The 27,234-nt window shown below is 42.2% G+C and overlaps 2 protein-coding genes across 4 annotated transcripts in view; both read right to left on the reverse strand.

The window, feature by feature from the left end:
• Positions 1–3,966: 3,966 nt before the first annotated feature.
• Positions 3,967–11,111, reverse strand: kcnj8 (potassium inwardly rectifying channel subfamily J member 8). Its single transcript, XM_079263012.1, has 6 exons — positions 10,644–11,111; positions 9,164–9,312; positions 7,958–8,118; positions 7,072–7,211; positions 6,602–6,818; positions 3,967–5,194 (listed from the first exon to the last, which is right to left on the reverse strand). The coding sequence occupies exons 1-6, from the start codon at positions 10,988–10,990 to the stop codon at positions 4,943–4,945; spliced, it is 1,266 nt and encodes a 421-aa protein (XP_079119138.1). The 5' UTR covers positions 10,991–11,111; the 3' UTR covers positions 3,967–4,942.
• A 10,276-nt stretch (positions 11,112–21,387) lies between these two features.
• abcc9 (ATP-binding cassette, sub-family C (CFTR/MRP), member 9) overlaps positions 21,388–27,234 on the reverse strand; it is a 115,952-nt gene continuing 110,105 nt past the window's right edge. For 2 of the 3 annotated variants that reach the window (XM_079263455.1, XM_079263454.1), the window contains exons 39-40: positions 26,561–26,623; positions 21,388–21,546 (exon numbers count right to left, since the gene is read on the reverse strand). In XM_079263455.1, the coding sequence (XP_079119581.1) occupies positions 21,409–21,546; positions 26,561–26,623 (201 nt within the window). In that variant the 3' untranslated portion in view covers positions 21,388–21,408. Of the gene's footprint in view, positions 21,547–25,952; positions 26,223–26,560; positions 26,624–27,234 lie in introns of all 3 variants that reach the window. The other variant, XR_013771803.1, reaches the window with a different exon arrangement.

Below are 27,234 nucleotides of genomic sequence, written 5' to 3' on the forward strand. Positions count from 1 at the left end.
TCCGGTGCCCGGGGTTGTCCCCTGTCTCTTGGGGGTGGGGGGTCGGCTTGTGCCGGGGGGGGGGCTGGGCTGACCTGGACCTGCCGCTGCGGCGGCGGGCAGGTACGTGCTCTGGTGCCTGGTTGCGACCCTGGGACTTGTTGAGTGGGGGGTGTTTGATAGTGTGGATGGGATGTGAGTGTGTATGGAGGGATGTGTGTAGGGGGTGTGCGTTGAGGACTGGTGGCGGTACATAGGTATGTGGATGTGTGTGGGTGGGGAAGTGTGATGATGCGTGTGTGGGGGGGGGTGTCGTGGTGTCTGTGGGGGGGGTAGTGCCGTGTGTGTAGGGGAGTGGGGTGATGCGTGTATGTGGGGAGTGGCGGTGGTGCATGTATACGGGTGTGTGTGTGGGGGGGGGGAGGAGGGGGGAGGGGGGGGCGTGCTGTCTGTGTGTGTGTGGGGGGGGGGGGGGGGGGGGCAGGGGTGTATGTATGGGGGAGTGGGTGGTGCATGTGTGTGGTAGGTTGGTGGATAAGTGTAGATATGATGGATGGGAGTGGGGGAGATTTGGATGTGACGTGGGGGTCAGGAGGATGGTTTTAAGGGTGGGCTGAACGGGTGGCTGGGTGGACCTGAATGTGTCCGGAAGTGTGTGTGTGGCTGTAGGTGTGTGCTGAGACAGTGTGAAGTGCCGATGTGTGGACAAGGGGGGACTTCATGTCCCCAGGTGGGGGTGTCCTCTGTGAGTGAGGGGGCGGTGGACAATCGGTCTGGGATTCCCCTTCTGCCGCCCCGCCTCCTCTTTGTCCTCGTGCCCCCCTTCTGCATGTGGTGAGTTGGTCCCCTCTTGGGTCGGTGATGACTCTCTGGTTAGAGTCGCCGAAGGCTCTGGTTACGGGGATGGCTGTCCCCGGCTTGTCCTGGTCCTTGGGGGGCCCTGGGAGTAGGGGGCATGCCCAGTGCCGCGGGCGGCTCACCTTCTGGAGGAAGGTTTCTCACTTTCCTCCAGACTTAAATCCCTCAACCCCTCTTCCTCCCCGCTCCCCATCACACACAGGCAGGGTATTGGGAGGTGTGCACGTGGCGCTGGGTGGTGAGAAAGGCCATCAAGGTGGTTTTGATCGCTGCACCCAGCCTCGGCTCACCTCCCAGTTTTAATTACACTTAGACACCAAACACCAAAACACTGACGACTCACATGATTAGGGGGAAGAGCATGCGGTGTATGGTGGGCGGGGCTGCTTAGGTGGTCCCTCTCCCAACACCGCGTGGCACTTCCCTCAGTTTTAATTGCAACTAATACATACTTCACAATCAGTCATAAGCGGGGGGGGAGGCAGGGACGATAGGGTCTTCTCATGCCCCTGCTCTCGGGGCTTTACTGGGGGGGGTACGGGTGGGGGAAGAGTGCCGTCCATTAGGCCTAAGTCTGGGCTGGCCTGGCTGTAGGAGGGTTGTCGCCGGCCCTGGGGGGGTGCTGGGTCGGCTGCATCTGTGGGGTGGTGGGGGGGACGCTGGGAGTGGTGGGCGGTAATTATGGGGGCCCTGATCGGGGCCATCCTGTCCTCTGCCCCCTCTGAGGTATCTCACATGGGACATGATGGAGGGGTGAGGTGAGGATGTGTGGGAGTGGGTGTATGGGGTTACAGATGGATGGTGGGATGGCTGGGGGGGGATTAGGGTTGGGGATATAGGTGGGTAGGGGATAGGGATGTGTGAGGATGAGTAGATGTGTGTGTGGAGGGGTATGTTGGCGCGTGGGTTGTATTGGGGTGTGCCTGTGTTGGAGGAGTGTGTGTGTGTGTGTGTGTGTGTGTGTGTGTGTGTGTGTGTGTGTGTGTGTGTAGGGGGGGGTGTATATGCGGAATGGGATGTGTGAGTGAGGGTGAAGTTTGGAGGGGGGCTATGGGTGGTGGAGGGGTGTTTGGTGGGGCATGTGTGGTTGGGTAGAAGTAGAGGGATGGGGTGGCGGGGTGTGAGCGTGTGTGGGGGGGGGGGGGGTGAGCGTGTGTGGGGGCGGGGGCGATTGGGGTTCGTGTGACTTGGTATGGGTGAGTGAGTAGAGGTGGGGTGGGGTTGTATATGTGATGGATGATGTGCATGGATTGCAGAGGGTTGTGTGGATGGGGGTTGAGAGGGGAGTGCGTGTTTGGGGGGGGGTATGCATGTATATGTGTGATGGGAGTGCGAGTTGGGGGGGGGGGGGGGGGGGGGGGGGGGGGGGTATGCATGTATATGTGTGTGTGGTTTGGTGGTGGGGGGGTGGTGTCCTGTACCCGGGGGCGCAGCTGGTGCGCTGGGGTGCGACCTGGCTGCCGCTGGGTGGCGGTCTGGGGATCCTGGTCCTCCGTCGGTGTGGGCTGTGCCCTCTGCCTGCGGGGGCGGGGGGCTGCTCACGGGCTCTTGGGGCCCTGGGGCCCTGGGGCCTGCGCTCTGTCTGCCCTAGGTGGCCGGCGCCCGGCGGGATCGGCCCTTGCCGGCCTGGGCCTGCTGGGGCCTGTTCCCCCTGACTGCGGGGGACTCTGGTTGGGCACCTCCTTCGCCACCTCCTGGGCAGATGCATGGCTGGCTCTGGAGTGGGGGGGTTGGGATCTGTACCTGGGGGTGACTGTCGGTTACCCGGGTCTCTGGGTTCTCCTGGCCTTCCTCTAGCTGTAGGCGGGCGGGGTCACATTGGCATGATCACTCTTCTCTAAACACGTTCCACTCTGAATGTTCTGCATGAATGTTCTGCATGTGTCACAGTCACTGAGTCATCCAGCAAGTTTATTCACTAACAGCAGGTACCTCTCTTTCTGTCTTTTTGACTTAACTTGCTAGTTTCTGGTCCTCATGATTGTCAACGGTTTTGTTCTCCACGAATCTAGAGTTGGCTTGTGTGGGTGTATATATTTATGTGTGTGGGTGGGTATGTGTGTGTACTTATGTGTATGGATATGTATATATGTATGCATATGTGTGAGTGTATGTGTATGTATGTGTATGTGTGTGTATGTGTATATGTATGTGTATGTATGTGAGTATGTATATGTGTATATATGTATATATATATATATATATATATATATATATATATATATATATATATATATATGTGTGTGTGTGTATGTATGTGTATATGTATGTATGTATATCTATCTTTATGTATGCATGTATGTGTACATGTGTGTGTATGCATGTGTATGTATGTGTATATGTATGTATGTATGTATATATGTATATATATAATGTATGTGCGAGTGTATATACATATATATGTAGGTGGGTATGTATGTGCATATACATGTATGCATTGATCTCTTTCTTTTGTTTTTTTTTTGTTTTTTTATGTTCTCTTTTCTGTTCTCTTTCTGCCCCTTTCCTGTCCTTTCCGGTCGGGTCCAGCAGCATAAACTCTGTAATACAAGCTATTATCCAAAACAAATTGAAAAATAAAATAAGAATCAAGAAATACAAGGGGATCATTACATCTACAAAAGTTCCCCTTGGCAAAATAAATTTGCTCAGCAGAACACAGCATCCAGAACATCAGTCTGCTTGCTTAAATGCTGGACAAGACAAAAAAAAAAAAAAAAAAAAAAAAAAAAATAGATACCTGGAAGCAGAACTATAATAGTTTTGACATATGGCGTGGTAATAAATGATAAATATTCCTCCCAAAAAATTTAAATATTTTGCTGAAAGGCCAAATAAGGACCTCAAATAAAAAAAAAAAACTGGAATTTTTTTATGGATCGGGCCTTAAAGGGTTAATGTCGCTACAGCTTTATTTCTTGACTTTTCACTTTGTCGTGTTGTTTCAACACACAGCTTGTGGAAACAGAAACATCTGCAGAATTCTTTGCATACCACATGCAATTTATAAACAGCGTGTGCAACCTCCACACAGCACGTTGTTCATCTTTCATCTGAGTGTTAAAATATTCAAACCATTTTCATTTAAAGAAGGCATTTATTCTCAAACTGCATGGCTGACATGTAACAGTGACAGTGATTGGCTGCAGCTAATTATCATTTGCCAAATGTTTCATGAAGCTGCCACATGGATACGTAATGGAAATGATCTGAGAAACAAACAGCAGTGAATGCAGGCTAAAACTAACGCATCCATGTGCAAACTGAGCGTTTCAGGATATAAAGTGCTGTTTCACTTGACATGGCTTTGCTTTTAAACACCACTTCCATGTATTTGCCAGCATGTGAGTTGACTACTTTCTATCTGATAATCTACACCAGTCCTTACAGAGCCGCAGTCCAGCAGATTTTCCATGCATTCCTGCTCCAACACAGCTGACTTGAGTGAATATTTGCACTGTTTCATGCACTTTAAAGGTGGAGTATGAAAGATTTTCAATATTTTCAAAATAAATTAACTAATAAAATAACTACAATCATGATTAGATAGTTTTTAAACATGTTGGTTTCAGTCTGTCCATATATTTGATGTGTTATTAAATTACAATTTTAATTAATGACAAATGACAAAAAGCACTTTTTTTTACTGGTAGGCAAAATTTAAGAAGGGTCTTTGTCATGAATTAAACTTGTAATTTAATAACACATCAGATATGGACAGACTGGAACCTACATGTTTTAAAAAACTAACTAATTTTGATTGTAGTTATTTTTTAGTTAATTTATTTTAAAATATTGAAAATCTTACATATCCCACCTTTAATGTGTTGAAGCAGCAGCACAGTGGAAACCAGCTGGGTTGTGGCCCGAGCAGGAGGGAACTGAGTACCCTGATCTACTTTGTGAGTTTGTGTCAGTGCAGAGAAAAAGGTCAGTGAACTGTTAATGTACAGGAAAACGTATGTTAGCAGTAAACATGTCGAAACACGATTCGAGACAAGGCGGGGAACAGAAAGAGAAGGAGTCCCATTGGGGAGCCGGAGAGGCTCACAGTCGTCCTCCCCAGCAGGAGGAGCAGGGAAGCCAGCAGAAGGCAGGCCTCATGTCAGGTGACGGCGTTCAGGTTCTGGCCTCCCTCGCTCGGGGTGAAGAACTGGACTTTAGGTGAGATGAGGCCAGAGTTGTTCCTGCGCAGGCTCCCGCTGCTGCCAGCACCTTTCCGCATGGAGTTGTTGCGTCGCATGGAGTTCCGCTTCCTCAGCGAGTTCTGGTGCGACAGCTCGCTCTTCTGAAGGGTTTGGATTAAGATGGACGGCTTCTCGTCCAGTTCTCTCGCACTGCAGCGCGGAGTCGCCACCTAGAGGGTTAATAATGTTCATCAATACAAAATGATGCTTTTTTCCATTCAGTGAAACGTGAAGTAAACTCCTTAAAACTCCAGACAGTTTGTTGGTATCATAAAGATCCAACTCCCGTCAGCATGCAGACATGATGTTTTCAGGACAGATTATAAGACTTAAATAATGTAAATGAATGTATCAACAGATATAGCAGCATAAAGACCAACCTGAAGCAGAAAACAGAATTAATTAGTATAACTTTGGAGAAATAACACACACATCATTCTCTCATGTCTCCCAGAAAATATTTACACTTTTCCTCATTTATTTCTGCGATTTACTTCCTATGTTCACAAAACTAACTCCAACTGGGCTGTTTTCTGCCACCACAGTGCATTATTTCCTCTACCCTGCTCCTGATTGGACATTAGTGTCAATTTAAAATATTTAAGTTAACAGAAGATGGTTTTATTACGACGGAGTATTAGGGCCACAATGAGAAAAAAAAATGGTGTCGGACTATTATTTTTTCCTCTGCTTCACTCGAGAATAAAGTCAAAATGACCAGAATAAAGTGGAAATGACGAGAACAAAGCCGAAATACTAACATTAAAGTCGAGTTTTCAATATGAATTTGAACAGCTTTAAAACACAATGCCTTGTGTGTAGCCTACTCACTTTTACATCAAGAAGTTGCATGCACACATGTTGTAGCCTACACACCATGAAGTCACTCTGTCTTTTTTTTAAAATTTACTTTATTCTCATTTCGACTTTATTCTCGACATTTTGACTTAAATCTCAAAACTGTATTTCTACTTTATTCTTTACATTTCAACTTTATTCTTTAGTAAAGCAGAGGAAAAAATAATAAGCCGACACTATTTTTTTTTCTCTCATTCTGGCCCTAATACTCCGTTGTACTTTATCATAAAATCTGGGCCGTGATAGGAATTTTATTTTATGATAAAAATGTGATAAATAAACTTGAGCTGGATTTTAAATCGCATAGAAGTGAAGTAAATGCCTGGAAAACTTCTATAAGTCACCATCATGACTTAAAGTTACACACTACCCTTCCTAAGAAAATGTTGACAATATAAGTGATATTAAATTCAGAGATATGTGATATTATAAGTATACTGATATTATCAGCCAAAATAGGAAATGATTAGGATCTGTGTTTACTTTTTCATTAAAACTTTTGCACAACATGCACATATGATATATCAAAGTCTTCAGCTAAGTCTTCTCTAACTCAAAATGACAAAATATAAAAGATGCCAGGTATAGTTTCCCAGACATCTTTCATTTGTTTGGCTCAACTCGCTCCAAAAATATTGGTATCAGAAATTAAGAGCTGTAAAAAAAAGCCCAAAGTGAACATCCCGAACTATAGTGGAGAGGGCAGCAGTAAAACTTACTTTTACTGTGTTTCCAAATTTGGAGTAGTCCACAGAGTATACACCCTCCTCCTCTGTTACTATGGGAACAAATCGGTGACCCCACTGAATCTCCTCAGAGACGTAGGAGGTTCGGGCCTGCGTCGTGATCCCCGTCGTCTCCACAACCCCCTCCAAGATGACGATCACCTCCAAGTCGCTGCACTGCAGCTCCATGGCTGACAGGTCGTACAGCGGACTGAGAGCACAGACAACAGAATCACTGCCACAGCTTTAACCACGTCATGGTCGTACTGGGCATCCAAAAGTGTCCAAATGATCAATTAGTTTCACTTTAAATTAATTAATCAGCCAGAGATTATAAGTTTTATAAATGAAAAAGCCTTAAGAAAAGATTCAGCTCATTTTGTTACGGTTTTGCCATAAAGAGCAGATACAGCTCAAGTGCAGAGAAGTGACTTATATCACAGTTTGACGCGTCTTTCTAGAACCTGTTTTTGTCGATGACGTGGCAGATGATGAGCGGTGCGAGGAGGAACAGGTTGTTGCTCGCCACAGCGCTCTCTGTTTGGACATCGATCTGATGGATGGGGATGACCTCCCCCTCTGGCGTGGTTGTCTTCCTCACCACCTGCACATGACGAGTAGTTCAGATTAATCAACACTTTTCTCTCTTAGAAGGGTATTTATGGCCTTCTTTCTGAATAGTTTTGCATTTAATCTTTCATAAAAACTATTTTCATGATGGTGAGAGCTTAAATGGACCTTAAATGTGGAATCCGACTGTATACAACGACTTGTAGCCAGAACCAGCATGTCCTTGCATAACTGTGTTACACTTTAACCTGTTAAATCCCATCAACCACAATTGTTGCCAGACTTTTTTTTTTTAACTCCTGGAAGTGTAGTTTTGGCTTTGGGAAGCTAGAGCAAGTTTTAAAAGGAAAGAAAAAATTGTCTCTAATATTACCAATGTCATTTAACTGAATGAATGATCACATGACCAGGCATCGTGACTTCCTGTATACACTCGCAAACGGAGGTGTAGTTTAATAAAATATATACATATTAATGCAGTAAAGATTTACAATGAAAGAATGTGGAATGATTTGTCAAAGAAACTTATTTGCTTGTGCTAACAAACAGCAAACAATGGCTTCCAGCTGTTTGGATAACTTTTCTGACATAGATCAGAACTATGTGCCAAAAGTCTGGACACACTTCTCCATTGGATTTAATGGGAAAGTGTGTTCAAAGTTTATACCGGTATTGCATAGGTATTACACAAACACACACACACATAATAACAGAACAAATAAAAGTCCAAGAGCAAAAAATAAATACATAAAGTCAACAGAATGTAATAAAGTTGAACACCTGTAAGCGGACAGTCGCTCCTATGATCATACTCTTCCTCAGATCCCCGATACGAATCATGAAACAGAGGCGGTTGTTCCTCACAGCGATCACAGCATGACGGCTGAAGATCAGAGTCTCTGCACGGCGGTTTGACTGAGCCGTCTTCATGAAGATACAACCTGAGTACAGAAAAAGTACAACAATAAATAAAAACCAATCTGACCAGGTGGGCTTGTCAGATTGGAGGATTTTGTGGATAATTTCTACTGTAGTTAGTGAGAAGAATAATCAATCCTATGGGACAAATGTTGGGAAAATTTTTAATTTATATATATATATATATATATATGGAGAGAGAGAGAGAGAGAGAGAGATAGACATAGATATAAAGATATAGATATATCCTTTTTTCGAACTCCTTTTCTTTCCTGAATTTATTTAAATATTAAATTGATGAGGAAAAAAGTATAATTGTCATTATTAATATTAATATTTTCTTCCTGAGTATGTATATGTATGTATATGTGTGTGTATGTACATATGTATGTATAGGTATGTACAAATATTTTATTCTTTTCTTATCTGCTTTTATTTGTTCATTCATCAAAAATAAGAAATTAAACTAAAAACTAAAACTAACTATATATATATATATATATATATATATATATATATATATATATATATATATATAATATGTGTGTGTGTGTGTGTGTGTGTGTGTGTGTGTGTGTGTGTGTGTGTGTGTGTGTGTAATTTAACCTTTATTCAACCAGGTAAAATAAATTGAAAACAACTTCTCATTTACAATGACCTGATATATCTGTGTGTGTGTGTGTGTGTTATCATTAGATATATTGCTTTTTTTCTTTTTAACAATATATGTTTATTAAGTTTTTGCTCTATTTTGTCAATAAAAAGGTTGAATTTGGCTGAATTCACGCACTTGGCTAAACAAATAAATCTGAACTGTTGGAAGAAGCTAATCAACCCCACAGCATGATCACACCTCCACCATGTTTTTAATGGTTGGTTCTGTCACCATTGGCAACAGATGGTAAAAATTAAGTAAGTCCATGAATCTCTCCAAGCTCTCCTATCTTATGTGGATGTATTTATCACACTACCAAAGATGAATGCTTTTAAGATTTAAGAAAAGCTAGTGAAGTTTCAGCCTTCCAGCGTTCTGGTGGCCACAGAATGGAAGCAGTTTCTCCGCCTTACCCAGCATCACAGCATTAATGATGAGTCCCACTATGTTCTGCAGGATGAGAACAGTGATGGCAGTCGGACACTGTTCCGTTATCATGCGTCCCCCGAAGCCAATCGTCACCTGAACCTCGATGGAGAACAAGAAGGCTGAAGTGAACGACCTGTGAAGATGATGAGGAGCTGAATTAGAGCAGTTTTCCTTCGTTTTCACTGGGATTTAGTTCAGTTCTCAGCTTTTTTAAGTTTTGGTTTGCTGACCTGTAGTCAGATTTAACTCTAAAATGCCCACACAATGTGCTATTTTTATCATTTTGTTGCATTTAGTGTGGCAGTGCCACAGCATGGCAACCCCTCCACCGTGCTTTATTATTGGGTGATCTTTGAACAAACTTTCACGCTTTATTTTGCCACTTTTTTGTCAACAACACATCAATACTGCTCACCTGTAGCAACTTCTTTGCCTCGGTTTAGCTGTTTGGTCTTTAGTACTACAGCATAGTGCGTGGGCAAGGAAACATCTAAATAAGACGTGTCTAGCTCCGGTCAACGGAGGCCAAAAATCCTGCAGGTTTTTCATTGAACGTTTCTCCAGCATGCCTGACTCAAATTTATCAATCATTGTGCATTGCTGTTTCTTCCATTTCATGTAAGCCAGGTGTGTTGGAGCAGAAATTCATGGAAACCCTGCAGGACAGCAGCCCAGGACACAGTTTGGACACCCCTGATCCAAAGCCGGCAGGATAGTGGGCTTCATGTGCCAGAGTTAAAATCCTGCCATAGAAGATTTTTATAAATCTCTTAAAACATCACGTATTGTTGAAAGTGGAATTTGAGAATACTTGGTCGCCTTCTGAGGTACATATATGTGTATATCTTTAAAATGTCCATTTTGACAACTTTTGTCAAACTTTTGGCACAAAAGAAACTAGAAACAATCAGCCCATTTTCATGCAATGAAATCCTTATTCATTGGCCAATTGAGGTCATGTGGACACGAAGAAGCGCGTTCACACACATTCACGCGCACATATAAGTCTTACTTGGTTTGAGGAACTTTCAAACTAAAACTTTCAACTAAAAAGGCTTCACATTCCATATAAAGAATCAGGATGAGGAGAAATAAAACATTCATTAAGCAGCAACATCATGCATGTTAAATAAATACATTTTTTTTCATTGTCAAGGAAAAGAGGATGAAGATGCGAACGAGTGAAGTGGGAAAGGAGGAGGTGCTAAAAACTTCTCACGTCCAGGAATCTTTCAGCAACATGACAGGTTTATCTTTAAACTAAAAGATCAGAAGTTTCATCAAGATTAACTCCTCTTCTCTCCCTCCTCTTCCTCTGAGGAGTTTCTCAAATGGAGAAAGAGGAAGACAAGGGTAGAAGTTTGGATCAAGCCAGGATGGGGAGGGAAAAAAGTATAAAAATGCTAACAAATCATATTAAAACTACTTTAACACGCCATCGAAAAGGGTTTGTGAGTTTCTTACTTGACATCAGTGACGCATTCGGTCCCGTTTTGCCGCTCCGGTTCCAGGTCTCCGTGCGCAAAGGCCACGAGCCACCAGCTCATGGCGAACAGCAGCCAGCTGCTCACGAACGTGGTGGTGAAGATGACCAGCGTGAAGCGCCATTTCAGATCCACCAGCGTGGTGAAGACGTCCTGCAGGAATCGGCCCTGCTCGCGGATGTTCTTGTGCGCCAAGTTGCACGAGCCGTTCTTGGCGATGAAGCGCGCCTTGTTCACGCGGTCCCTGAACACCGGCTTGCGGGGCATTCGCGAGACCAGACCCGGCAGACCGAACTCCTCCGGGATGATGCTCTTTCTCGCCAACATCTTCTTCTGCTGATGCTCCTCGGCGTCAAAAGTTAAATGCGTCCTCGGTGCGTCTTTACGCGCGGAGACAGCATGACCACATGCGGGGGAAACGCGCAAAGACGCACAGACGGTTGTTTTGCAGCCGTTTGCTTGCGGGGACGTTGCGGGAGTGAGAGCAGCGCGCCTCCTCCGCTCTGCTCCTCTGAGGGCTGGGACGGTCTCCTCCAGCCTGTTGACGTAGTCCAACTTCCAGAGTCCGGACCCCGCTCAGGCCGGGGGGCTGCTGCCTTCAAGGACTTCTCAAGGACAGTTGGAAAAGACTAAATCAAAACGCGTAACTGCAAGTTTGTCTCAAAACAAAGTTTTAAATGGAAAGAAATCCCACAAATCCTCTTAATGGAACCGGAAAAGCTGGAAATTAACTCAATATTCCAGTTTTAAATATGATTTTTATGCTGACTTTGAGGACAAGTGATAAACTGAAAAGACAAAATATAATTATTAGCTCACGTTTAGTCCCGCTACACAAGCGTGTCTTTTTTTTTTTTTTTTTTTTTTTTTTTTTTGGCATTTTGCGTTTAATTTCTGCTAAAACCAAACTTTCATTGCATTTAAAATTGTTGCATTGACAAAAGTTATTGAATTGTGCTACAAATAAGCAAATGGACATTTATATTTTAAGCCTTATCATTTTTTCTTTTATATCCAAGTTTAAATAAACAATCTTGTTGTTCTATGTTTAAAAGATAAAAATATATCTTCAGTAAAAGTTAGTCTGATCAATATGATCATTAGGAAATCAAATTGCTAATTTAAATTAATTTTCATAAAATAAATTTACATTTCTTGTACTTATAAACAAATATTTAGTAGTTGTGGATAAATATTCCTAAATAAAATGAAAGATGGTGATATGAAGAATAGCTTTCCTTCAACAGCACAAGAAACAATGTATGCATATATTAAAAGCTCTATTTAATACTGAATTAAACTAAGAAATTACAAAAAAAGAACCCTGTAAAAGATCAAAATAAAAGTTTCATATCAGGAATTTATTTGAACAGCTTTTTAAAATAGAATAAAACAGAATAAAAATACTTTGTGCAGTTTTACCTTTTACCACGAGAGGGCGCCGTTTAGCAACATATCAGCCTCTGAATTACATGTTTATACAGCACCTTTCACATACAAGACGATTCAAAGTGCTTTTGGGATTTGTAAACAATCAGCAGAGTTTTAAATCTATCCTGTGACTGACTGGAAACCAGTGTAAAGATTTTAAAACTGGTGTGATGTGTTCAGACCTCTTAGTCCTGGTTAAAGCTCTTGCAGCAGCATTCTGGATGAGCTGCAGCTGTTTAATGGGGTTTTTAGGAAGTCCTGTTAAAAGACCGCAACAGTAATCCAGTCTGCTGGAGATAAATGCATGGATGAGTTTCTCCTGATCTTTCTGGGAGACTAAACTTTTAATCCTGTTGATGTTTCTCTGTTGGTAAAAAGCTTCTAGGTGACAGTTTTGATGTGGCTGCTGAAAGTCAGATCTGAGTCTATCAACACTCCAAGCTTACAGACTTGTTTTGAAGTTTTAAAAACTCGAGTCTCCAGGTTTTTAACAATGCTAACCCTCTTCTCTTTGCCACCTAACAGAATAATCTCAGTTTTTTCTTTAATTGTAGAAAATTCTCTCTGTTTCAGGTGTTTATTTGCTCCAAACACGGACACAGTAAGTCTATGGGACTGTGGTCATCTGGTGACAAAGACATAAATTTGTGTATCTTCTGCATAACAGTGATAATTGATGTTAAAGTTCAGTATTATTTGACCCAAAGGGAGCATGTACAAGCTGAACAGATGAGGTCCAAGGACTGACCCCTGAGGTACTCCACAACAAAGAGACTCACGTCACTCAAAACTGTTTTAATCATTTCAAGTGTAAAAAAAGCAGAAAAAACTGTCGGTACACATAATACTTGTTTCTATATGTTTAAAACTTCTCAGATATGCAGGCTGCTACATACAGATTGTACAAATACTCAAAATTTATCTTAAAAAAAATCCTAGAAAACTAACAGTCAGGTGTGAATTCAAGCAAGAGAATAAAATGTTTTGCATAGATCAGACGACGCGTGAGAGGTGGAAACAGGAAGGACCAGGCTTCTTTGTTCCCCAAAATTTAAGATGTTAAAAATATCAAAGTCAAAAAGGAAAAAGTGTGATACTGTGAAAAATAAACATGGTTGTCACCGGCAAAATGTTTGCACTGCCCCGCATTAAACCAAAATCAGACAGAAAATGCTTTCAATATAGTTTGTGGTGTGAAAGGCAGAAGAAGAAATACTCTGGATCATGGACACAAAGTACAGAAGCTGCACACAAGCTCAAAATACAGAAAAAAAAACATCATAAATCAAATGGAGGAGCTGGAGGAGAGATGCCGTCTCCAGAAAGCATAAAACAAAACAATGGAGGAGTGGAAGATGTCGACAGAAAGAGGCTGAAAAACAAACTTCAGCTGCAGTTTGCTGACAAAGGAAAGAAAAATCTAAAACGATGTTACAACAAAAAAGATAACATCTTAAAAAGACAAGCTGATGTGAAATATTTGGCATTCAGTAGTACAGGAGAGTAAAGTCAGTACACAACAGTATAAAAGGACAACAGCACTGCTCCCAGAGAGACGTCTGGAGGCAGTTTGAATCAACTTTCTTCACTGCAATAAACAAAACATTAATCTTAACGTAATAAAACAAAGATTTAAAGTTGAATGAGTTTGTTTCTCCGCAGCAGACAAAGAAAAGCTTTAGATGTGATCATTCTTTGGCAGCTCTGAAGGATTCGTTTCTCTGTGCATGCCGCCAGCTGAGCTAATGACAGAAACGTGGAAGTTTTCTAATCTGCTCTAATGGTGAAACATCCGCATCCCTCTGCTGCAACGCTCTCATGACCATGTTGCTACATCGTAAAATGTCGCTGTCACAGAGTGAAACACCCGCCTGTTATGGTTTCTGGAGGCTTGATCATTTTTATGCATGAAATATAATGAAAATTCAGACATAAAATTATTTTTTTTAACCCTGAAAGTTTTACTGTTCATTTTTTAAGTTGTAAAACATCCTAATGGGAAAAAGCAGCTGCTAAAAGGAGTCCAGATTGACTGAGTATAGACTGAGATAAAGGGGGAATACTGGAGGGCAGAGTTGGTGACCCCCCCACTGTAAAGGATCTTTGTTGCTGAGATGAGCAATGAGACCAAAAGAAACAAGAAACTTTGATATTAAACTGATAAAACATGTTAAAGTTTTGCTTAATTTTCTGTCCTAGGCGACTCAAATGAAGGACGGCTACAGTTCAGTCAAAATGTTTCCATGACAACGTTCACGCTGAAGCTGCAGGAGGGAAAAGCTACTTTTCATCCCTCTGTAACGATGTTCCCAAACATTAACCTTCAGACTCCTCTTCATCTGGTCTCCACCAGCTGCTGCCTTCATCTGTAAAAACGACACTTTTCATGTTTCACTGTTAATCCTGATAATGAAACAGGTTTACGTTTGATGCTGTAAAAGCAGCTCTGGCTAGCGGGAGCTCATGTTCGGTCTGTTGTCCCAGAAGATGATCTAAATGTTCAGCAAAGCATGATCACAGACAGACAGCGGGTTCAGCGGCTGCAGACGGAGCCGTGACACCCTACAGTGTTTCCACTAATGTCAGCATAGAGATACAACAGATAGAACAGACTGGAAGTCAGACACAGCAGGTCTGAACTGGTGGGACTCAGCCATGTTGAAACACAGATGCTTCAAGATGCTTCCTGCGAGATTTATTAATTTTAATTTTTATATTTTCTTGATCTGATATTTGTTGAATTAGAAAATGGAGTGCTTGTCACATCGGCCCACTTCCTGCTTGCTGAGTCTTCATTTCGGCCATCATCTTCCTCACTCTGTCACACAGTTAGACTAAAATTACTGTGGGCAAATATTCAGACGGGATTTACTGAGTCAAACCAAGATGTTTCTCTGTTTGGGGGGAGGTTGATCGTTTTTGCTTTTAGGGAGACAAATAATGTTTCTAGACACAACTATGCGCACACACACACACACATACAAAAAGGTTTAGTTTTTTCCCACGCTGAGAGGACACACTTCGACCTGGTGGTGGTAATTTCCCCCTGTACAGGCATTTAGAGGAAACCTGAACCATCAAACATGGAAACAAATCCATCAAAGTCCAGTTCATTCATTTAACCTGGAATCTGTTTCCAGTCTTCGTCATGAAAGACTCATCATCTGGTTCCTCTTCATCATCTAACATGATGCGAGCGCTGCCTCAGGTGGACACAAAGCTAAAACATAAAACATCTCTGACTAAAAGTTTTAATGTCACCCAGTATGAGGCCTGTTACGTACCCCACGAGAAGCAAAAACTCTTCTCTTTGTCTGGACAAAATTATGTAATTTTGTTCTGGTTGGAGGCATCTCGCCACTTGTGATACGTAACAACTGCCTCTGCCGAGGGGAGGTCCCGTCAGTTGGGAAAAAATGGACGTTTCCTAAATAACCAGTTTGTGAGCATCTACAAAGGTTGTATAAAAGGAAAAAATCCCAAACCAATAAGTGGATAGACAAAAAATGTTTCTTAGAGAATATATTACACTATTCACAAAAAGTTAGGGATATTCAGCTTTTGGGTGAAATTTCACAACAAGCCTAAAATGCATTCAAACCTGTACAGGTGAACTTAATGTGATCTTCTCTAAGCTTTTAAATGCACATGTCCAACTGTTAAATGTTTCAATAAATTTTGCACAAGTTGCTGTTCTCTAACAAGGAGCTTAACGGCAAAAATCACGGCAGGTGTGTGATCCTTGAATTGACCAATAAATGTCCTGGTTCAATTAGAGCTGGTGTTTAAACAGTTGTCCTCATCATGCTGTTCACATTTTGACATCATGAGACCAAGACGACACCTAACAATGGAACAACAGTCCCTTGCCATTGCGATGCTTCAAACAGGACGTTCTCAGACAGAAGTGGCCACTGAGCTTGGAGTGTCACAGAGTGTCATCAGCAGGTTGCAACAGAGATATGGAGAGACTGGAAGAGTCACAGAAAGGCCTAGAAGTGGACGTCCTTTGGCCACATCCCGTGCTGATGACCGCTACATTGTGAACACTGCCCTGAGAAACCGGATGATGAATGCCACTCAACTCCAGGCACGTTTAAGAGAGGTGAGAGGCACCCAAGTGTCACGTCAGACCATTCGAAACCGTTTACGGGTACCTGACCACACCACCAGGCACAGGCATCATCGTCTTGCATGGACCAGGGAGCATTTACGCTGGACGAGGAACCAGTGGGCCTCAGTGCTGTTCTCTGATGAAAGTCGATTCACACTGAGCAGAAATGATGGCCGGCAACGATGTTGGAGACGTCAGGGAGAGCGCTATGCATCAGCCACTGTTGTCACCAGGCGAGCTTTTGGTGGTGGCGGTGTTACAGTGTGGGCAGGGGTGTCCACTTGGTACAGAACTGCCCTACACTTTGTGAATGGTACAGTGACAAGCCCATACTACCTGAATGACATCATTAATCCAGTGATTGTGCCCCTACATGAACAGCACAGGCCTAATTTCATCTTCATGGACGACAATGCTCCTGCTCATCGAGGCCGCATCATCAGGGAACGGCTGTTGGAGACTGGTGTACCTCAAATGGAATGGCCTGGACTCTCTCCAGACCTGAATCCCATTGAAAACCTGTGGGATCAGCTGAGCCGTCGTGTAGAGGCTCGAAACCCTGCACCCCAGAACCTCAATGACCTGAGGGCTGCCCTTCAAGAAGAGTGGGATGCCATGCCTCAGCAGGCAATAAGTTGCCTTGTGAACAGCATGAGACGTCGTTGTCAAGCTGTAATTGATGCTCAAGGGCACATGACCAGATATTGAGACGTTCAAATTTTTAGTTGTGGTGTAACTACCATTGTTGTTACCTTTTGTGTTGAATGAATTTTTTGAGATGAGGAAATCAGTAGTGCATCCTTCTACTTAAATGTCTTATTTTATGATATTATATCACTGTAGCATGAACATATTGCATTTTCCATAAATTTCACCTGAAAGCCAAATATCCCTAACTTTTTGTGAGTAGTGTATATCGACTAGAAGTGGCTGGGCTCTCCCTTAGAGATAGGGTGAGGAGCTCGATCATCCGGGAGGAGAACAAAGTAGAGCCACTGCTCCTCCACATCGAGAGGAACCAGTTTAGGTGGCTCGGGCATCTGGTCAGGATGCCTCCTGGACCTCCCTGGTGAGGTGTTCCAGGCATGTCCCTCTGGGAGGAGACCCCGGGGAAGACCCAGGACACGCTGGAGGGATTATATCTCTCGGCTGGCCTGGGAACGCCTTGCGAGTTGGCAAATGTGGCTGGGGAGAGGGAAGTCTGGGTTTCCCTGCTTAGGCTGCTGCCCCCGCGACCCGACCCCGGATAAGCAGCAGAAGATGGATGGATGGATAGATGGATGGACTATAAGCGGTACACCCTGGTGATGCAGAAGCTCCCAGCTCGGAATTCCAAAACCGGCAGAAACTTAGCAGAATTCAGAATTAGCAGTTCAGGGGACAACTGGACGGTAGGATTGTTCTTAACCAATCAGCCGAGCAGAACTTTCTCCTCATGGTGCTCTGAGAAGGCTCGTACGATTGGTCGGATGTTTGAGGTGGGCGTGGTCAGCGTGTAAAAGTGTGTCGCTCCTGCATCTCTGCTGATATGAGGTTGGGCGATAGATTTAATGATCAGCTGATCAAGGCGGTGATAAAGTTCATCCATTCTCCCCAGCCACATTTGCCAACTCTGAGGGGGGGATCCGATGCGTTCCTAGCTGAGAGATATAATCCCTCCAGCGTGTCCACAGTTCTGCAAGATGAAATAAAACCGAGAAGCTGTGTTTGAAACACTGAATGTTTCCTTCTGTCGCCCCAGGGAGGCAGCAGCTGATGAGTGAGCTGATGTTCACACCTCTCACATCAAACCTGCTGCGTTCAAATTCAGATCTTCAGATCAGTTTAAATGCCAGAAATCATGTTTACTTACTCTGATTTTTATTTACACTGTCCAGTTTATCTTACCGCTAACTGTGGTGGTCCATTTTGTCTGGTCTGGTTTGGGACCAGCACCAGATGAGTCTGATTAATACAGCCTAATACGTCTTTTTCTGCAGTTTCTTGTTTAACGGCGCTGCGTTAAACCTGAGAAGGACGTTAGGGACTAGCACTACAGTATCACTTGTACTATGTAATACATTACTTCTATCATCTAGAGATGAATATACGCTTTATTCTTAGATGATTACATCCAGCATATGTTTTAACTAGACATATCTGATATTATTGGCCGATATCGGTATTAAAATGCAGTATAGGAAATTATTGGCATCGGTTTTACTTTTAAATGACAACCTTTCCACAATAGGCACATATTACATATCAAACTCTTCAGCTATGTCTCTAATTCAAAACAACAAAAATATAAGAGATGCCATGTATAGTTTTCCAGATAGTTTTGTTTTTTTGGCACCACTTGTTCCAAAACTATCAGTATCTGTTGATATCGGTGACAGAAATAAGAGATAGGCAAAATTGATATGTCGGATATCGGTTTGTTTTAACAGCATGTTTCAACACAATGCTGCTTTAAAACTTCAGTTCCACTGATTATAAGGGACTTTGAGTTGTATCAGATTGCTTGCTTTTGTCTCAGGATCTGGCAACAACAGGTGAGACAGCATATGCTGCAGAGCATGAAGCCTGAGGGAGAAAACTGACTTCAACTGGAAGGGCAGGAGTACTGCATCAGGAGGACATGACACATGTGAGGGGGAAGCTCTTGTACCGATAACTAAGAGTGAAACCTCCAGTATCGTCTCCAGTTACTTTCACGTTTAGAGTCGACTTGTTTCCTGGTAGAGATGCAAACGTAGGTCAACTTTTCTGTTTCTGTGTCCCAAAGACATACATCAGTCCATCCATCCATCAATCCACCCATCCATACATCCATCCACGCATCCAGCCATGCTCCCATCCATCCATCCATCAATCCACCCATCCATGCATCCATCCACGCATCCAGCCATGCTCCCATCCATCCATCCATCAATCCACCCATCCATGCATCCATTCACGCATCCAGCCATGCTCCCATCCATCCATCCATCAATCCACCCATCCATGCATCCATCCCTGCATCCATCCATCCATCCATCAATCCACCCATCCATGCATCCATCCCTGCATCCATCCATCCATCCATCAATCCACCCATCCATGCATCCATCCAGAAATCCAGCCATCAATTCATCCGTCCATCCATCCATGCATCAATCCATCCATCCAACCATCCATCCATCAATCCATTCATCCATGCATCCATCAGCCATGCATCCATCCATCCATCCATTTCTGAGGTAACGTTTTAAGGGCAGCAGCCTGACTAGAGAAGCCCGAAGACTTCCCTTCCCCGAACACTTCTTCCAGCTCCTCCAGGAGGATCCCAAAGCGATCTGAGGCCAGCTGACAGATGTAGTCCTCCCTGCAGGTCCTGAATCACCAGGGATGCATCCTGACCAGCTACACGAGCCACATCATCTGCTCCTCTGGACAATCAGGCCTCTGACCTTATATCTAAAGAAGAATCTGGCAACGCTGTGTAGGAAGCTCATTTTAACAGCTTGTTTTGGTGATCTTGTTCTTCTGGTCACTACCTGTGTGCCTGTCGCCATAGATGAAGGTAGGAACATAGATCAGCTCCTTTTTTCACCATGACAGACCAGTGCAGTGTCCATATTACTGTGGACGCTGCACCGGTCCTCCCGTTGATCCATCCATGCAGTGAACAAGACCCTGAGGAATTTAAAGTCCTCCATATGAAACAGGATTACAGAGAGGACACTCCAGCCTTTAAAACTGAGGACCATGGTCTCAGATTCTCATCTCAACCACTTCTCACAGAATATCTTGTAAATTCAGCCGATCCTTGTGAAGTCTACACATCTTCGCAATGTTGCCCGAACAGCTTATTAAAATCTCAGCGCTCCTGCACATCATTCAGTATTAATCAGAAACTGCACTACTGTGTTTCTGATGATGAACATGTAGATGTTTGAGATTGCAGACGTGGTCTACAATCACAAGTAAGCGCGACACTTTCCAAGTGGAGGCAAGCTGCTTTGTGAGAAACAAAAGCCTTCAAATAAAAAACTTTTCCTTCAGCAAAACGGCGCCAGAGATGCAACTACAGTAGAGATAAATCACTGGGATGGAGGCAAAACATCCAGATCTATTTATTGTTTGGAAGCTGTTTTAGAAACATTCATTCATTCATTCATTCATTCATTCATCATCCTAACCACTTAGTCCGATGAGAGTGGTGGGGAAGCTGGAGCCTATCCCAGCAGTCTCAGGATGAAAGGCGGGGTACACCCTGGACAGCTCGCCAGTCCATCGCAGGTTTTAGAAACAATGAACAATTATTTTATTGTATTATTTATCTCCCTTTTAATGGTTTATTTCTCTTAAGCTGCTTTGGCTGATTAAGTGCAGCACTTTGTTTCAACTGTGGTTGTTTTAAAGGGCTTTATGAATAAAGTTGAGTTGAAATCTGCTGCAAATGCTCGAAGAATCAGTTTAGTTATTTTTTGCAGTTGCTATTAAAAAGCTGCAGCTTCGTGCTGATGTGTACATGTACATATAATATTTATATATAATAATATGTTTAAATAAATAATGTTAGAATTCAAGAGCGTGAGTTTATCATGTTAATATTAATTCTTTTAAGTATTTGACATTTGCGAAACAAAAAAAAACGCAGCAACTTTCGTTGCAACTTTTAAGAAAAGAATCAGGCTTTGTTTTGTCGCCAGAACCACAAAATCCTGGAGGGAGCGCTGAGTTCGGTAACGCCTTCATCAGAGGAGCAGTCACCTGATCAGGAGCTGGTCTCCAACGGGGGCTGTATTTTCTTTGTTTCATTTCACACCTGCATCTACAAACTCAACCAGACCTCTCGCTGAATCTGCTAATCCTAAAGCTGAGCATCGGAAACAAATTTTTTTTTTTCTTTTGTAAAATAAAAAAAAATCTCTGAAACTAATCCTTGACTGCCTTTAAAGAGCCTATTAGAGAGTTAGAACGTTTGGACATTGATTACAGGAAATGTATCTTCTAGATGTCAACATGTTACCATGGTAACACTCCTTTAAACTGGCAGCGAGTATAAATATGTGGTTGAAAATGTGATGATTTTAAACTTGATTTTCTGTATTTGTTTGTGACTTTGTTCTCTGACAGAAGCGTCACATCGCAGGCTTCAGTCCAGCGCTGTTGCATCAGAGTAAAAACAGGAGTCCATCACCGATCTGAGCGGCCCGCCAGCTGTTGTGCCAGTCTACATGTCGGCTTTGACGAAGGAAGCGAACATCCCGTCTTCCTGCTCCAGCAGAGTCTCAGGTTTGTCGTACTCCAGAATGTTGCCTCGCTTCATCACGATGACCAGATCGGCTGTAAGGATGGTGTGGACGCGGTGCTGGAGACACACAACACAAACACAATTAGCTTCTGGCGGTAATCTGGCCACACGGTCACATGATCAGCCTGTTACCAAACTACTCTATGAGACTTACCACATTTGTTTTTGAGCGTTTCATGGTATCTTATTTGGAATAAAAGCATAAATTTGATAAAATTGCGGTTCTTTTTTAAGGTTTTTCAGCAAAAGGCTCAAACAGCATGAAGGTCAGACTCACTGTATCATTTTTTATTCCGCTTGTGTTGTTTTTAAAGAAACAATAATTCCAGAAAATGGGCATAAAAACAGACAAAACATCAGGTAAAAATACATTTTAATTTATTATTTTGGGCTCTGGTGGCCTCTAATCATCATGCACAGATACAGGAAAGTGTACATGGTTGAGTTTGGTTCATTTAGTACTTCTTCTTTTGTGTTTACTGCAAATATTTACTTTAGTTTTCTCCTGTTTAGATAATTGTTTATTTCTATGAAGAGAAATTAGTCTCAGAATGGTTATAAATGTACGTTGTATTACCTAAATAATCAAAGTGTAGATAAACAAAAGAAACACATTTTACAGGGAGATTTTCACAAAAAATTGTGAGTAATTTTTACATTACATGCATGTGTAAACTAGGAAACATGATTTCTGCACCAGTTATTTATGTCTGCTGCAGATTTCTGTAACACATGTAAATTTCCTGCTGGTTAGTTTGTGATTGATGTTTTTCTTTGACTTGCATCTCTGGTCTGGTCTTGCTGCAGTAAGCAAAGGTTTAATTTTTGTCTTTTATCTACAGTACTCACTGCCCTTATCAGAGACATGCAGACATTTATTTGCTTGCATCTATTTTAAAGCTGCCAATGTTATATTTCTTCTTATTAACAGACAAAACTAAATCCACCTTCACAGATCTCTCGTCAGCCCAGAGAAGCAGCAGTGCCGATTGTCATAAACTAAAACTAGAGTAAAATCAATCACCGCTGCATTTTACTATCGAACATCTTCAAATTTTGTTGATTTGACTCTCTGTTTTTTTAATTTAATTTAAAAAAAAAAGAAAAAAAAGGCATTATTGAGAGATCTAAAAAAAACTAGAAACCGCTACTTAGAAACTACTCTCCTGTGATTTGTTATAGCGAATAAATCAGTCATAAATAGCTCTATAAATGGCCGAAAAGACACATGGCTACTGATGCAACATTTAATTCAATCTTATGATGTTAATCACAACATAGTGAGGCAAAAACTGGGAAAAAAATGATTTGGGCTGGGATATACTTGCAAGTGTACATGGCAACATTCCACTACGTTTCTGTTAATACTTGCTGAAAACGACAGAAGCATTCATTCATTCATTTTATTTTCTATACTGCTTAATGAATGGTTGCAGGGGATTGAAGCCGATCCCAATAACCATCAGGCAAAGGCTGCGAACACCCTGGACAGGTCGCCAGTCTGTCGGTCACACTGTGTTTCCACGAAGTTTCCGTAAACAGAACTTTACCAGTATCTTGCTAACTGTCGGATCGCATAGCTTTTGGCCACGAGGGACGCTAAACCTGTAACTTCTTAATGTCCACACGGTGCTGTTGCAAAATTGTCCCCATCCATGACACTCACAAAAAAAAACCCCAAAAAACACTCACATAAAGCAAAAACTGCCACAAAAATGACTAAAATGATAGTTATGAGCATCAAATGAATTAGTAACTTTTGGCAAAAATGTAAAGCAAAGAGCTCCAGGTCACATGATCCTGTGAGAGACGGATCCGCTCCTGCAGAGTTACAGTGTTTGGTTTCAGAAGAGGCCAGTCTGCTCGGGGCAACAACGTGCATCAAGCTCTGTATACTGACCCCAGAATCCATCCATTATTTCTCACATTAGGCTGATGTTTGGGTCAAACGTTACACAGTGTTCCTTTCTGGTACGAGTGTTTGTCACTGTGCAACGGTGAGGGAAAATCATAAAGATGCTGTTTGTTGCAAACGAGAACTGATAAGTGCTCTTATAAACTATCTGCCATTGTTTTTACCTCTGACCTCATGTTATTGCTTTATTTGCAGAGGTGTCTAATGCGGTCAAGTCAAAACTGCAACTTGTGAATGCGACACACTACAAGGACTGTCACGGTAACAAATTTTGCCATGCGATTAATTGTCTCAGAAATTATTGCGATAGACGATAATATTGCGCCAAGCTTTTATTGCGCCAAGACCATTTTCAACTAAAATAACAGTAATGCCATAATAATGCAAGTACATCCTTTCAAAAATCAACATACTTTAATTTCTAAAGAACATTTAGCTCAATGTGCAGACTAGTTTATGCTCATCCTGTCCTCAGTCTGCTAAAACAGACCAGGGTTTCTCCTGGGGTTTTGGCAACGTGGTTATCTGGAACATCTGGTCTCTAAACACCATGTAACACAGTTACATAGTCTATGGTAAAGCTCAGATAAGGGCACATATTTGGACTTAACCAGAGGTGGAATGGTAAAATTGAATGCCTTTGATCGCCTTCAGTACGTCATTTTTCATGCCGTTGTAGAGTTGTGGAAATACCGTTTGTAACATGCGTGTTCGTTCAGGTAATTCATACTGGCTGTGAAATGTTTGCAACACTTTTCAAAATGTTGCATTTTTAATAATATTAAAGGGCACCATTATATCTATTATATCTATGATGCTTCCCTTGGCAAAATAAATTTGTCCTGCAGAACACAGCATCCAGAAAATCATTCTGCCTGCTTAAATGCTGGACAGGACAAAAAAAATGCTGTCTTTAGGGATTTTGTCATCACCATCTTATCACAAAGATATTTAATGGGGTCCTATGATGGTATTTGGAGTTTTCTGAGCTTTCTACAGTGTTACAGTGTTGAATCCTCATCAGACATGTGAACGGCGCTGTTTTTTATCACCTAAACGCATGTTTGAGTTTGAGTTCCAGCACTCTCTCTGTTCGGTTTCCATGGTGACGAAAAACGCGTCGTTCTAGAGAGTTTTTTTCTACTTGGAAATCCTTGTGACGTCCCGGGGGATAAGGTTCGGTGATTGGTTACCTTCTACTGGTTAACAAGGGCATGTACAAATACATCAGGCGGGTGGAAAACGTGGGATAAAGTTATTTCCAACGATGGCTGGTGAGTTTACCAAAGAGAGACATCCTGCTGCATTCGTTGCTGTGGGTTGCTGTTTTCCACTTCATTTTCAGGCTCTGATTCAGGTTCCAACATGTAGGGCTGTATGCTATGTGTTGACATTGTAGTTTGTTTTTATATTGAGTTCATATTTGCCTAATCCTTCTGTTTATGAGATGTTACAATGACGGTGAAAGCAGGTGCGGTGCGCGCTCCCGATGTAGTGCAGTGGCGGGAGGCGGGGCTTAATGCAGAAGAGTCTCAATCCACTCGTTTTGCCCACAGGCTGATCTGACAGCCTACGGAGAGGGTCGGTCTGAAGTAAATAAAGCCATTTGTGACAATAACTCCATCAATCCCAGCCCTTCTGGTCTCAGAAATAAAAACAAATTAGCCTGAAATGCACAGAATAGTTCCACTTTAAATAGTTTCTATTTCTTTTGCAGCATCTAACATGCAAAGGCTAGCACACTTAAATTTTTTGGATGAATCCAGACCTTATGTTGAAGAAAAAATAGAGAAGGAATAAAAAGGGGGAAAAAAGGGCAGCATTGCTTCACCAACCACGTTGAGTGCACACCATGTTGCGCACTTATTGCGCACATTTTTTCTTATTGTGCGAATTGATTTTTTGCTTTTTGCCTCAGGCCTACATGCGACCTTGCATCAACACACGCAGCCTACGTGCCAAACATATGTCGAGAATGCATTGCCAGCAGCAAGTATATCCCAGGCCACAGGTCACAGGGTTCTTCCACCCAGCCTCAGAAGGCCATTGTCCTGTTGGTTTTATTTTCCCCCCCGATTCAAATGAAGCACTGCTTCTTAACACCATGTTCTCAACTTCTGCAAAAACCTGCAAAAAATTCATTCCTTTGGGTCTGAAAGCAGGGAAACATGTAAAACCTGCAGGACAGTGGCCTTTAAGGACCAGAGGTGAAGAACTATGCTCTCAGGGTTAAAGCATCAGTACCAAATTAAACATATTAAGAGTTTAAAAGTAGAAATAAAAACACAAGTCTTACTTTTAAATGAAAAAAGAAAGTATTTTATGGAGAAATAATCCAACTGGTTCCACATCTGGAATACCACCAAATACAAGTAAACAAAACTCCACATGGGATGTAAACTCAAGCAAGTGGATTAACAAGAGTTATGATAAATACCGCTTTAGATTTAAAACACAGTAAAACAACATTTTGACAATGCAGGCTAATTCAACTGCATGTATGTTAAGTGTTGAAAAAAGAGCATGCAGGAGTTTATTTGGTACCAACCAGGCTGTCAGTGGCAACAAGGCTTCAGCAGACCCAGACTCAGACTCCCGCTCTGACTCGGCCAGCGAAAAATAAACCAAAATGAAAAGGAGGAGGTGTGATGAAGTCAGAGTGGTCTGAGCTGATCTGGGTCTACTTGTGAGTCCTCACTAGCACACTGAAGAGGCTCTCCTCCTGTGCTAGAAGGTTGGGACCCGAGTCACTTTCCACCAAGATCCCTGAGGAGAAGACCAGCACCTGCTCGGCGTCCAAGATAGAGGACACTCGATGCTGGCAGCAGGACGAAGGGACACAGGACAGCGGGGAATGAATAAAGGACAGATGGAGTTAAACAGAGAGGAGGAGAATTCAGATAAAAATAGAGAAAGAAAACAGATGAAAGACGCATGGAGCCAAAGACAGGGAAAAAACACGAAGACACAAAAAGCAGAAAAAGGAAAGCAGATAAGTGAGAAGTGGAAAAGAAGTCTAACTTTACATGTTTCTGACTGCAGAAAAACACGATTTGTGTGAAAAGGAAAAGATGTAGGATAAAAATGCATAAGAGTAATATAAAAATGATAGTGCTGCAGCACTAAACTGACATCACAAAAACACCAACAACTTACTGCAATTGTGACAACTGTTCTGTCTGCAAACGCCGTCATCACAACCTTCTGCAAGATGTTCTCCTGCAGGGAAGCAAAGAGAAGATGGTGAAGCTGGAGAAACCCAGAAACAAATCAACACTCATCACTGATCAACTGAGTTTCTAAAGAAATGTTGAGTGAATAGCAAGAAAACCAGCGCAAAGTTCTTTTATTTATTAATTTATATTTCTTTTAATTTTTTGTTTTTTTGTCTTGTCCAGCATTTAAGCAAGCAGACTGATGTTCTGGATGCTGTGTTCTGCTGAGCAAATTTATTTTGTCAAGGGGAGCTTTTATAGATGTAATGATCCCCTTGTATTTCTGGATTCTTAATTTATTTTTCTATTTGTTTTGGATAATTGTTCGTATTACAGAGTTTGTGCTGGTGGAGCGGACTGGAAAGGATAGAAGAGGGACAGAAAGAGAACAGAAAGGAAAACAGAGAAAAGAGATCAATGCATACACATATATGCACACACATACCCTCCTACATACATATGTATATACACACACGCACATACACACATATATATATACATATACATATATATATACATATATATGTATACATACATATACACATATACATATATATACACATATACATATATACGTATACATACATATACACATATACATATATACGTATACAT

This window comes from Telmatherina bonti, assembly GCF_933228915.1.
Source record: "Telmatherina bonti genome assembly, chromosome: 23".
NCBI lineage: Eukaryota > Metazoa > Chordata > Actinopteri > Atheriniformes > Telmatherinidae > Telmatherina > Telmatherina bonti.

What these genes read in the sequence shown, in the direction of transcription:
- kcnj8 (XM_079263012.1), bottom strand. Translation starts at nt 10,990, where the DNA reads ATGTTGGCGAGAAAGAGCATCATCCCGGAGGAGTTCGGTCTGCCGGGT. An exon ending in CATTAATGCTGTGATGCTGG is followed by an intron (nt 8,119 to 9,163) that starts GTAAGGCGGAGA and finishes TTCTGTACTCAG; the next exon opens with GTTGTATCTTCATGAAGACG. An exon ending in AATTTGGAAACACAGTAAAA is followed by an intron (nt 5,195 to 6,601) that starts GTAAGTTTTACT and finishes TTAACCCTCTAG; the next exon opens with GTGGCGACTCCGCGCTGCAG.